Source organism: Podarcis erhardii (genome assembly GCF_964252035.2).
Source record: "Podarcis erhardii genome assembly, chromosome: Z".
In the NCBI taxonomy this organism is placed as follows: Eukaryota; Metazoa; Chordata; class Lepidosauria; order Squamata; family Lacertidae; genus Podarcis; species Podarcis erhardii.
The window spans coordinates 36169929-36182780 of NC_138504.1; the positions used below are offsets into that span (position 1 = coordinate 36169929).

Sequence of the window (12852 nt, forward strand, 5' to 3'; positions counted from 1 at the left end):
CAAGAGAAAGGAGGAGGAATGAGACTTTCAGTGGGTGGGTCAGGTGCAGACAGCAACTAAAGAACAAGAGGTTGCCATGTGAAATTTCTCAGGGTATACAGCTAACTCCACACCCTCTGGGTTTTTTGTCTTTTCCCTCTCCAAGAGTAAGCCAATATTTCATGGGCACACTCAGTTCTCACTGGGATGTTTTTGGAAGAAACAACATTAGGTCCCCCCAACCATATTTTTGTACTTCTGCAAACTGAGAGGCCAAACCAAGTCTGCTGATAGCTCCATCTTGTGCATGGCTGTTGCATTTTCTGCATGGCTGCTGCAAGCTGCATTTTTTTGTGCATAGCTGCCACATTTTGGCTACATAAACATGAGGGCTTGGAGATCAGTATTAGTTTACAGTTTAACATTTACAGTGATTTAGAAGGCTCAAAATGTCCCATGTACATTACCTTGTGATAACCCTTACCACCATCCTATAAAGGGAAATCAGTAATACTATGCCCATTTCACAAACTGGGAGGGGAGGGAATGAGGCAGGGGTGGGTTCACGGCAGGGAATAGATGTTTGAAGTAGAGATTACGAATGAATGAGCCCTCTTGAGCTACATAAAAGGCTTGGGAAATTAACAGTCCCATGAAATAACCCTACTTTTTATATACTGGAATGTGGGGAAGACGGCAGGAGAAAAAGAGTGCAGGAACATCTCCCCTCTTCTGACGTTCTCCCCAGTGCATCAGAACTAAGAGAATTAGTGGTGCTTGAGCAGCAAAAGTCTCTCAAAGGCTACTGATATGGGAATATTTCTTAATATACATTTTTAAAATGCATTTTAAAACACTGGCCCTACCCAGTTTTGCCTCTGCCTCACCTGCCACTGGAATGTATCCCAGTGTGCTTGGGTAGATAAATCTTTCAACAAAAGCTCTGTTATCTACCAAAATGGGAGCCACATGGGCTGATTTCAGAAAAGCCTGCAAAACTGTGTGATTCATTTGATCAGGCAAAGTAATTCAGTCGTCATCACTGGAAACAGCTCATATGCCATTAAGGAGCTGATAGGTGGTCTACTTTATTCATGCCAATAACAGGGTCATGAGATAAACAGAATGCCAGCTCTCGGCTGCACAACTTCATCTTTCCTGGGATAGGGAAAACACCTCAATTTGTGCCATACTCACCATAGATTTAACTGTGGGAGGAAGCTGCTTTGGGTCTCCAACCAGGACCAGTTTTTTGCAGCCATGAGTGAGTGGGATGAGACTTTCCATCTCACAAGACTGTGCAGCCTTTTAAGAAGAAAAACACACCAGTGTGCACGGGGTGACAGGAAGAGAGGTATATTCCAGGCAATGACAGAAAAGCCATAGGTATGGATCCTAAGATCTTGCTGCAGGAGCCATCTTGTATCAAATCCTGCTCCCCCTTCCCCCCCCAGCCCCACATCTGCAGCTCATCCACCTGCGACCCCCAGGAGCCAGTTTTCAGGAGGAGAGGGAAAGCCAGGGTCTTCAGACAGAAGGGAGGTTCCTGAGGATCTTGCATTAAAAATAATAATCATCCCAAATTCCTAGCCTTCCAACATTTATTTGTCTGCCTCCCATTTAAATGTATTTCTGCTTTCCCTGTATGGTTATTTTGATCTAGTTCAGCTTTCCCTCCCAACCCAGCAAGTGCCCATCAAAGGTTTCGGAACTGCAACTCCTGCCAGCCCCAAATGGGAGCCCTTTCACATAATGCTCAACTGCACAGCTAAATGCTAACATACAAACAAGACTATTTTGTTCTTGGATTACAACAACTGAATTTTAAAGTGTTGAGGGTTTTTTTTAAAAAAATAAATGGTGGTGATGGCTTCTTCAACTTGAGATTGGTGGATAGCCAGTTTGGAGGGGGGGGGTTATCTTGGCATCAAAGTCAAAATGCCCACCCTCCAAAATGTGCAAAGCACTCAAGCCAAGAGGAAAACTCATTTTCAAATCTCAGCACACACAGAAAATTAACACTCTGCATGTTGTTCTTGCCAGGAGCTGAGGACAGTGTCAGATTTTGCTAAATGGAGTGACAGAGGAGAGCCTGCTCATGGCCCAAGATTGACTGCCTTCAACCAAGCTGTAAGACAGGCAGGCAGCTTGATTGACAGCTTACGTCTATTAATATAATTCTTTCTCCTTACGAAGATATTAATCGGGGTTCTGGGACCAAGAACAAGCTTTGCAACTTGCAGGTCCCCTTCTCTAGGCATCTTTGGGAAAGACTTCACTGGCAGAAGGTTCAAAGGGGGGGGGGTGCTGCTCTCTGGGATGGAGGAACCACTGGTCTGAGCTGCAAAAGGAAAAACTCCTTACTGCCAGAAGGAAGGCTGTGAAATGTGGTGATCAGGCCCAGGGTCAGAGAAAGAAGAAACAAGTGGCAGTCCTTATAGGCAAAGTATATTTACTGTTGTTGTTACGCTGTAGAGATAAGGTGGTAAGAGAGGCCTGTTTTAAGGCCTCTTGTGGGTAGACAACAAGATGCCCTCCAGAAGGCACATGATTTACAGAAGGTCCCAGGTTCAATCCTCAGTGGCATCTCCAGGTAGGGCTGGGAGAGACTCTTGCCTGAAACCCTGGAGAGCTGCAGCCAGTCAGGATAGGCAAGATGGGTCAATGGTCTCATTCAATATAAGGCAGCATCCTTCGTTTGCTAACAGGGATACCCAACCTTTTGGAGCTCAGGGGCCTATCTGGAAATCTAAGAAACTGTTATGGGCTCCACAAAATACCCATTTCATGGAAGAAAAACTGGCAAGGCTCTGACTCACCAGTACCTCCAACAAAAAACCCCAGGCAAGCCAATCATACACATCTCAAAATAGGAAGAAGAAAAAACAGGCTATATCTTCAGAATCAATCAATCAATCACATTGAACAAAAAAAGCTGCCTTGAGGGCTTTTAGTGTCAGAAGGTGGTGTCAATGGTGGAAATAAACAATCAAATAAATACAAAGCCAGCCAAAGTGAACAGTGTTGTTTCTGCGATGCCTAAAAGGTACCAATGACATCCTCCCCTCTGAATACCCCCTTGCTGCCATAGTGCCCACTAACCTCATCCACAATGACACAGCTCAGAGGGTCACAGCCCTGCCGCCGGAATGCTGATGCCAGCATGCTATTCCCACTGGTGCTCAGTGTGCAGCAGATGATGTGCGACTTCAGGATGATGTTCGCTTTCAAATCGCCTTGCGATCGTCCACAATCCTGGAAAATAAGAGCCAGGAATTTCATTTTGAAGAAGACCTAGTTTTCAGACAGAGCCCAGTTTTCTTTCAGCTGCCTGATTTGTTTTTACAATAAGTCCATGCTCGGTGTGTGGTTAAAGATGAATTCAGCTCCTTTTAGAGGAAGAAGTGGCTTAGATGCTAAAATGAAGGGCCATAGCTCTGTGGAGGGGTACCCATTTTGAATGCAGAAGGTGGCAGCTTCATTAGCCAGTATCTTCAGTTAGGGCTTTGGATGTCCCCTGCCTGAAATCCTGAACAGCCACTGCCAGTCAGTGCAGACAGTATTGACCTAGACAGACCAATGGTCTCAGTATAACACAGCTTCCCTGTGCTCCTATGACTCATGATGAACACAGCCAATACCTGCTTAGAGTTAAATGAAGGCATATGTGTTCACCAGTGTGGCACTCAGGAGTATAACAGTGCCACTTCTCCCGATGTCCACTAAGCCCCTGAGCCCCACCTTCTGTGCCACAAGGTGGTGAGGAGAGCTAACCCCTGCCTTGGAAAGTGCAAAAGGTTGTATCCAACACAATTGATAACATATTGAGCCCATTAAAATTTAGTTGCATACAACTTGTAGAGCTGAAAGAGGAAGTGGGAGGGAGCGCTACACTTCTAACTTCTTTTTGTTTGATGTGCTTTTCAAGGCTCAGACTGGCACCTTAATAGCTGAACAGAAAGCAAGACACTGGACTCGATGATCTCTGAGCCCCCACAAATGCTCATAAGTCTGTGAGTGGACTGAGTTTATGGCACATGACTGATGTGCAACAGAGCAGCAGCACCATCAGTGATCTGCGGTAATGAGAGATATATCCTAGCTGGAGCTAACTTGAGATACAAAGACTTTTTTGCATGACGAAACAAAGCAGTTCACTGAGTGAGGCTGTTTTTAAGAGCACCTTAAAGACCAAATGGTTACCTTCTTCAGTTGAACAGTGAGCCTCTTTCTTTCCTCTCCAAGTCTGCAAATCTCCTTGTCTAATAACTGCAGCTGAAAGAAAGGGGGAAAGTTGCACTCTTATTTTTAGCAAGATAAACTTTATTCGCATTAGCCAATGGCCATAGAAACATATATTTTTGAAAAGCATAAACAACCAAGCATGGGGAAGAGCATAGTTCAGCAGCAGAGCATCTGCTTTGGATGCAGAGGGTCCCAGATTCAATCTCCAATGGCATCTCCAGGTAGGGCTAGGCAGGTAACTCTGGCTGAAACCCCAGAGAGCTGTTGCCTGTCAGTATTGAGAAAATGAGCTGGATGGATGAAAGATAAGGCAGCTTCCTGAGCTCAGCAGCAGTATCTGCTAAGCATGCAGAAGCTCTCCAGTTCAGTCCTCAATAGCATTTCCAGGGAGGAATATCCATTGTCTGAAACCCTGGAAAGCTGCTGCCTGTCAGTGTAGATCAGGGTGATGAACCTTTTTCAACCTCAGGGTTGCATCCCTTTCTGAGCAAGTTTGCAGGGGTCACGTGTCAGTAATGGGTGTTCCCTTTGTACAGCTGACTCAATTCTACACCCCTCTCCCAATCTGCTATCCAGGAAAGCAAAACTCCAAGGACACATTCTAGCGAAGCAAAAAACCTCAAACCACCCTGATGTAAACAATGCTAGAGAGATCAATGGTCTGATTCAGTGAAGAGCAGCTATTAAGTCAGCTTTAATTCAGAACCACGGAACCTTATTTCATTTTAGGGGACAGGCTGCTGTGCAGAGGTAGAGCATCTGCTTTGCACACAGAGGGACCCAGTTCAATCCCCAATGGCATCTCTAGGTAGAGAGACCCTTGCCGGAAAGACCCTTGCCGGAAACCCTGGACAGTGACTGCCAGTTAGAGCAGACAATGCTGAGCTAGATGGACCAACACTCTAACTCAACAAATCTTACTAAAAACATTTTGTTCTGCACAGCCCCCTTGCTACCTGAGCCCCCCATTTCTGGAGGCTGCGTCCAGCGGCGTAGCGTGGGTTGTCAGCACCCGGGGCAAGGCAAGTAATTTGCGCCCCCTAACCCGTGGATTTGTGCCCCCTAACCCTAACCCCCAGATGTTGCGCCCGGTGCGGCCGGCCCCCCTGCACCCCCCACGCCACGCCACTGGCTGCGTCCTTGAACAAGTGAAGCACGACACCACCATGTTTTGGCCCCTCCCTCATGCCTTGACACGTTTAACTGCAAAGCAGGTCTAAACAAGTTTCGGAATGCCAGCCTACTCAACAGCCTGATTTGGACGTGCTAATCCTAGTCCAATTACCCATGCTAACAAACAAGTACCTGGGCAGCGCTTTGGGTTTTTGCTATAGCACGCTGGCGACAAATAATGTCCAGCTGTCGATCCAGGTCTTCTTTTCGTTTGCAGATATCTTGATGTCTGCCAAGGGCTGCTTTGCCTAAGGAATTCAACCAAGTGCTTTTAGTTTAGTCATTTATATTCCACTTTTGAAACAGAACGTTGGTCACTTACCAAGATGCTTTCTCTCACACACTGAAATTCAATGCTTGCTTTACTGGCCGAGGGAGCCAGCATACAGCTTCCGGGTCATGTGGCCCGCATGACTAAGCTGCTTCTGGCGAACCAGAGCAGTGCATGGAAATGCCGTTTACCTTCCTGCCGGAGCAGTACCTATTTATCTACTTGCACTTTGATGTGCTTTCGAAAACAAGTAGTTCCTAACAAACCATTTACAAGAAACACATTGTGTTTGCTAAGCAGAACCTGCACGTATAAATTTATTTAATTAAACAATCTCCAGCTACAGACCTGGATAGGATGGGAGGGATAAGGATGATGTTACAGGATTTCATCCCCTCAGCTAATCCCTGCTCTGGGCTTATGATCTGGGAAGACTATTTCAGATAGAACAGAGGCCAACTTTTGGACCTCACTATTAAAACAACTAATCAAGAGACAATTGACCATGGAGAAAAACCAACTGATAGATGAGGAAGACAAATTTTACATGTATGATGCTCTAAGAGAAAAATACCATCTGTCAGAGGTGGCCCAATGGCAATACTTGCAGCAACAACATCTTTGGTCCAGCAGCCTTCACAACATATGACACACCAGAGATTTTGGAGCAATAATTCATTTGAAACTAAAAAGGCAGGATTACTTTTTATAGTTATTTACTATCAACAAATAAGTTTGATAAAGTTTAATTTCTTAAACTCTAAGAAATTATTGGAATAAAGATTTGGAATGCTCACTATTTCCTAGACAGAAGGAAAATATCATAGCTTTAGTATCAGATGCATCAATGGATCTTATACAAACATAAGGAAGTCCAGTAGATTCTAAGTATTATTTTCTACTGGACTCCCTTATGTTTGTATAAGAAAGGACTATCTAATGTAGCTCTTTGTTGGAGCTGTAATATAGACAGTGCTTCCTTGAAACATATGTTTTTACTGTGTCCCAACTTACTAAGTTTTGGGGAGGCAGTGCTGAACTATATAAACAAAGACCCTACGGAAAAAATTAAGATTTTCAGAGGTGAATGTGCTCTTGAGCTATATACCCATTGTATGGAAATTGACAAAAGGACAGCAAAAATGGAATCTACATGCCCTAATGGTGGCCAAGAGACTGATACTGATGAACTGGAAGAACAGAGACACGATTCCCCTTAATCAATGGCTTAACATATGATTGGACAGCTTATGGACGCAGACTTTTTTTGGATATATACAATAATATTTGGAATGAGTTTACACAGAATAAACTACTACTGACAATTATATGTGTATTAGAATAATAAGAATATACACATCTGGATATTTATGTATGGTAATGTAAAATAATTTTCTATTTTTTATTCTCACTCGTTTTCTTTCTCTTTCCTCACGCTCTTTTACAAATGAAATGCTTCTAATAAAAATTTTTTTTTGGGGGGGGGGAACCGTGAAAAAAACCCTTTATAAGATACTCACTTATTTCATGGTCGACCTGGGCATCTAGACTAAACTTCCAGACGTCCCTGCTGATGGAGCTCTCTTGTCCCAGTCTCACCAAGTTGATGTCACCACAGTTTCCTGGATGTAAAACAGATACTCAGTGCCTTGCTACATTACAGTTAGTTTTTTGAAAAAGAAAAGCATTTGACAAACAATTTTGATCTGCTTAGCAAATCCTGAAATCTGCATCTTGCACATTAAGAGCTAAGAGCTGGAAAATGTTCAGGAAAGGGCAACTAAATGATCAAGGGGATAGAGCGACTCTCCTACAAGGAAAGGTTGCAGCATTTAGGTTTTTGGGTGGTCACTATGAGAACTGGAAGAGGGCTACGTGGACCACTGGCCTGATCCTGCAGGCTCTTCTTAGGTACTTAACGTTCTTTTGCTGAAAACACCCATAGGATGGTTTACAAAAAAATAAAATAAAATACAAATAACATTTTTTTAAAACCACTAAAACTAGCAAAAAGAAATGAAGCAAACCTTTCAGTAGACAAGTGCAGCATTAAAAATATCTCAAAGGACCCTAAATATCCTTTTAAAAAAGCGTAAGGATGTACAGGAAAGACCATGCTTGGAGTCTAAAAGATAAACAGAGATGGCACCAGGCCCCATTTGGAATGACTTTTCTGCAAGAACATATGCTACAGTAAGCGTAATTATTGCTAACTACACTGAAAGGGTGGGAGCACAGTCCTAAGTGACTTAAACCCTGAATAAGTCTTAGCATTTAGCTATAACCAAGCCAATTGCTCCCACCAAACCATGACTTCCACAGATGAGAACTGGGCAAGAACTCAATGTACCCAAAGGACTGCTACTGTCCTGGCATTTCCCCTTGAACATAAGAATTATTTTTTTCATCAGGTCATCGATAGCAGCGTTGGATGGGGCACACAGCAGCACACGGTTCTTGATTTTGCTTTGCACAGAATTTTCTTTTCCTGGTCTCTGGAGATTAAAAAAGGGGGAGAAGAGAAGTTGTAAGTTACACCCAGAGTAACACAATTGAAACAACTGAATCATATACAGTGGTACCTCGGGTTAAGTACTTAATTCGTTCCGGAGGTCCGTACTTAACCTGAAACTGTTGTTAACTTGAGGTACCACTTTAGCTAATGGGGCCTCCTGCTGCCGCCATGCCACCGGAGCACGATAGCCCAAGGTACTATTTCTGGGTTAGCGGAGTCTGTAACTTGAAGCGTATGTAACCTGAAGCATATGTAACCTGGGGTACCACTGTAAGTAGTCATCTCCAGTCTAGGAATGCATAACAATCCACACAGGAAGAACAAGGATACAGTTTGAATGCTTCACCTGTAGATTTACAAATAATTTAATGTGTCAATATGAATGGAAGTAGTTAAAAGTGCAGTTGTTGTTTAAAAGATTGTTATTTTGACTGGAGTGTAACTGAAATTAATAAGATTCTGGAATGCAGAAATAAAGTAAATCATCAAACCATCAATTCTAGCACATGGGGGACGGGACGGACCAAAATTATATAATTATAATAAAATATATAATAAAAATGATAAAAAAGAGGAATGCATAACAATCCTTGAAGGGTCTTTCAAACAGCATCTAATCCAACTCCCTGCTGGACAAAGGGTCTACCCTGCAACCTCAACATCCTTGAAAAAAATGCTGTGGGTAAAGGACCTCCTGCAACAGAAAGGCCACCCCCACCCCCGAGATAGTCTCATTTGAAAAGCTCCTACCTCTATGAAGTGCCCTCTAATATTTAGCCAAATAAGTGACTCCCTTGCAGTTCTCTCAGGGCACAAAGGGGATGGAGAAAAAGGTAAATGCAATAATGTAGGGCAGTCTTGCACCCTTTCAGATCAAGGTCCCTTTTTAAAGCGCAATGGTTGTATCCAACATAATTTTACTCATAGAGTAGACCCTTAAATTTATGAGGCCTGTGTTAACCGTGCACAGTAACTGCAAAGAGTCTATTCCAAGTACAACTAAGAGCAGCCTGCTGGATCAGGCCAATGATCCATCAAGTCCAGCATCCTGTTCTCACAGAGGCCAGCCAGATGCTTGTGGAAAACTAGCAAACAGGATCTGAGCACAAGTGCACTCATCCCTCTGGGGGCGTAGCCAGCTGCTCCGGCATTCGGAGTGGTGGGGGCGGGGCGATCCGCCCACAGGGGCGCCATAGTGAGCTGCCCACAGAGTCCACCCAGTGGATACAAGCCCCACGCTCCTGTTTCAGGCAGAGCCATTTTGTCACCCCATCCAGAATGACACTCAGGGCGAACCGCATCCCCCGCACCTCCCTTCCTACGACTCTGCTTCCCTCCTGAGGTTTCCAGCAACTGATATTCAGAAGCATTGATGCCTCTGATTGTGGCTAGAAGCCATTGATAGTCTTATTCTCCATAAATTTATCCAGTCCTCTTTTACGTACTGCCTGCTATCAACTAGCAGTGGATTCAACAAATTGTGTACTCTGGATTTTATTTTTAAAGAAAAATCATATGAAGAATATGAGTCTTTAACCATTCAGAGTTATCTATATACATTTTTTTTCTTTACCAGTCCCTCCTCTTACATCTGTGTCTTTAAGAGCAACCCAATACATAGAAATTTTTAAGACCTTCATCTTTTCTGATTTTTTTTTAATTAAACAAGATTTATATGCTGCTTAATTAAAAAAAATATAAGTGGTTTAATAAATTTAAAGAAAAAACAGAAAAATAGCAAATACTGTAATCAGACATATAAAATGATGAAAATAAGAGATAAAAACAAACTTTTAAAATAATACAAAACCAGATGTACATAATAAAATTATAGGTCTGGATAGGTAAAGGTAAAGGGACCCCTGACCGTTAGGTCCAGTCGCGGACGACTCTGGGGTTGCAGTGCTCATCTCGCTTTACTGGCTGAGGGAGCTGGCGTACAGCTTCTGGGACATGTGGCCAGCAAGACTAAGCTGCTTCTGGTGAACCAGAGCAGCACACAGAAACGCCGTTTATCTTTCCACCGAAGCGGTACCTATTTATCTACTTGCACTCTGATGTGCTTTCGAACTGCTAGGTTGGCAGGAGCAGGGACCGAGCTACAGGAGCTCACCCTGTTGCAGGGATTTGAACCGCTGACCTTCTGATCGGCAAGCCCTAGGCTCTGTTGTTTAGACCACAGTCTGGATAGGCTTGTGTAAATGAAAAGGTTTTGAGCAGAAACAGTACAAGGAATATGCTTGCCTAATTTCAATGGGCAGGGAGTTCCAGAGAATAAGTGCTGCCTCACTGAAAGCTCAATTCCTTGCACACACAGAATGGACGTTATGTAAAGGGACAAGAACAGGTCCAATAAAAAAAAGAGAAGAAAGCAACCCTACTTTTTTTTTAAAGCACCAGGCTAAAACCAGTATATAATAAGAGGGACCACTATTTATTTATCTAACAAGATTTATATGGGAACATAGGAAGCTTCCTTATATTGGCCCATCTCCCTCAATAGGGTGCATGGACTGACATCAGTTGTCTCCAAGGTTGCAGGCAGGTACCCTTTCCTAGCTATACGTGGAAATGCCAGGGATCAATTATGGCACCTTTTCTGTATGCCGAGCAAATACACTACCATTATAGCTATGACGTTTCCCATTAATTAACAACAATAACTCAAAATAAAACCCTAAGTGTTTTACATAAAGCAATATAAAAATATTGTGTCTTGTAATTTGCCACCAGAATAAGAGAGCTGGGGATGCCATTTGTTCTTAAGCCTATTAGCTACTCTCGTGCATTTCACAAGGACTGGAACATGCAGGGTGTTATCGACCTAACCCACCTCGATGAAAATGCAGTAAAGGAGTCCAAGGATAGTCTTAGATTTCCCAGATCCAGGTGGCCCATGGATCAAGCAAATTTTGGGCAGTGAAGGAGACTGTGTCACGAGGGCATAAGCTGTTTCAATAGCTGTCCTTTGATCTTCATTAAATTCTCTCATGTACGAAGACTGTGGAGTAGGAGAGAAGACAAAGGCATGTCATTCACAAGACCTTTCTATTCCCTGAGATTTCTGTGACTTGGTTTACACTGCTGCTATGCCAAACCATGGCTTAGTGTGAGCATGTGGGTTCCTGGGACAGGAACCTTGCTAATTCTCCTGCTTTGAGCTAGGCCATAGTTCATAAAGGTAAAGGTAAAGGGACCCCTGACCATTAGGTCCAGTCGTTGTCGACTCTGGGGTTGCGGCGCTCATCTCGCTTTACTGGCCGAGGGAGCCAGCATACAGCTTCCGGGTCATGTGGCCAGCATGACTAAGCCGCTTCTGGCGAACCAGAGCAGCGCATGGAAACACCGTTTACCTTCCCGCCAGAGCAGTAACTATTTATCTACTTGCAATGTGTGCTTTCGAACTGCTAGGTTGGAAGGAGCTGGGACCGAACAACAGCTCACCCCGATTGGCAAGTCCTAGGCTCTGTGGTTTAACTCACAGCGCCACCCGCGTCCCTCCATAGTTCATGCATTGCTACTATTTTTATATGAGTGATTAAATTTGTATACCGTCCTTCATCCGAAGCTCATAGGGAGGGTCACAACATAAAAATACAAAATGAGAGCACAAAATGCATAATAAAAAGGAGACATAAAGGAGTAGGAAGAATTATACACTTGGGTGGAGATAACATTCCTTCTTGAGCAACCTTCTAAGGCCACATGCCAGGGATGAATATGGGCAGAACAACATAGTACATTTTACCTTTGTACAGTTGCTTCTTCACACTGAAGACACCACTTTATCTCATCCCAAATTCAGGTAAGCAAGAGGCTTGATCAGAGCTCAAGTACACATCACAGCCAGGCAAAAAACAAAACAAAACCATTCAAGGAAGATGCAAAGCAAGGCTGGTGAGGGACATAGCCTGGGGAGAGTTGCAAGGGCCGGGCAGAGGCTTGGAGGGTGGAATTTGGCCCCTGGACCTGAAGTTCCTCACCCCTTTAAGACATCTAAAAGACCATTCCCTGTTCCCAAGGTCTACTGATTTGTAGCCATGTTATGGGCACCATGCAGAAAGCAGCACTTTGTGAACCATAATTCCGAAGGTTTCCTTGGAGATGGCAGAAGGAAAGAGAGCTTCCATTTGTTGCTAATCTTACCATTTAACTGTCACTTCAGTTCTTCCCTCTCCCCAACCCATTAAGGAAAGTTGGCTGCTGGAGTAGAAATAAACAGATATCATCTCCCCTCTCTCTGGACTTCTCTACCCATCTCTGAGGAAATTTCAGCTTAAAACATGGCTCATTGGCATACAATTTGGTAATGGGTAGCAAGGATATTATACTTCCCTAAATCAGGACTGGGACATATCTTTAGCCCATTTAAAACCAATTCAAACACTTACAGAATTCTCAGAGTCCACATTTGAGCCCATGAGAGAGAAGTCAGAATATTCTGTGCTGATTATGGCTTTGGCTAGAGGGCTTCGGTTAAGCAGAAGAAGGGCCTTAAACATTCGCTGCATGGTGGCCAATGAACAAATGGTGAGGCACATTACTTTCTTCTCGATACGGGACAAATTTCCTTGTGTCTTGACAGACAGATTAACGACATCCTGCTCTTTGTATTCTGTTTATTTTTTAAAAAAGAAAAGACACATACACAGGAATAAAATTCAGAAAT

The 12852-nt window shown here is 43.5% G+C and overlaps 1 protein-coding gene across 5 annotated transcripts in view; it reads right to left on the bottom strand.

Moving 5' to 3' along the window:
* LOC309333422 (putative helicase senataxin) overlaps nt 1–12852 on the bottom strand; it is a 55282-nt gene that overhangs the window by 8932 nt on the left and 33498 nt on the right. For all 5 annotated transcript variants that reach the window (XM_081846879.1, XM_081846880.1, XM_081846878.1 and 2 more), the window contains 8 exons: nt 12575–12798; nt 11017–11184; nt 8019–8163; nt 7189–7290; nt 5530–5645; nt 4183–4254; nt 3082–3234; nt 1177–1284 (listed from right to left, as the gene is read on the bottom strand). In XM_081846879.1, the coding sequence (XP_081703005.1) occupies nt 1177–1284; nt 3082–3234; nt 4183–4254; nt 5530–5645; nt 7189–7290; nt 8019–8163; nt 11017–11184; nt 12575–12798 (1088 nt within the window). The remainder of the gene's footprint in view (nt 1–1176; nt 1285–3081; nt 3235–4182; nt 4255–5529; nt 5646–7188; nt 7291–8018; nt 8164–11016; nt 11185–12574; nt 12799–12852) is intronic.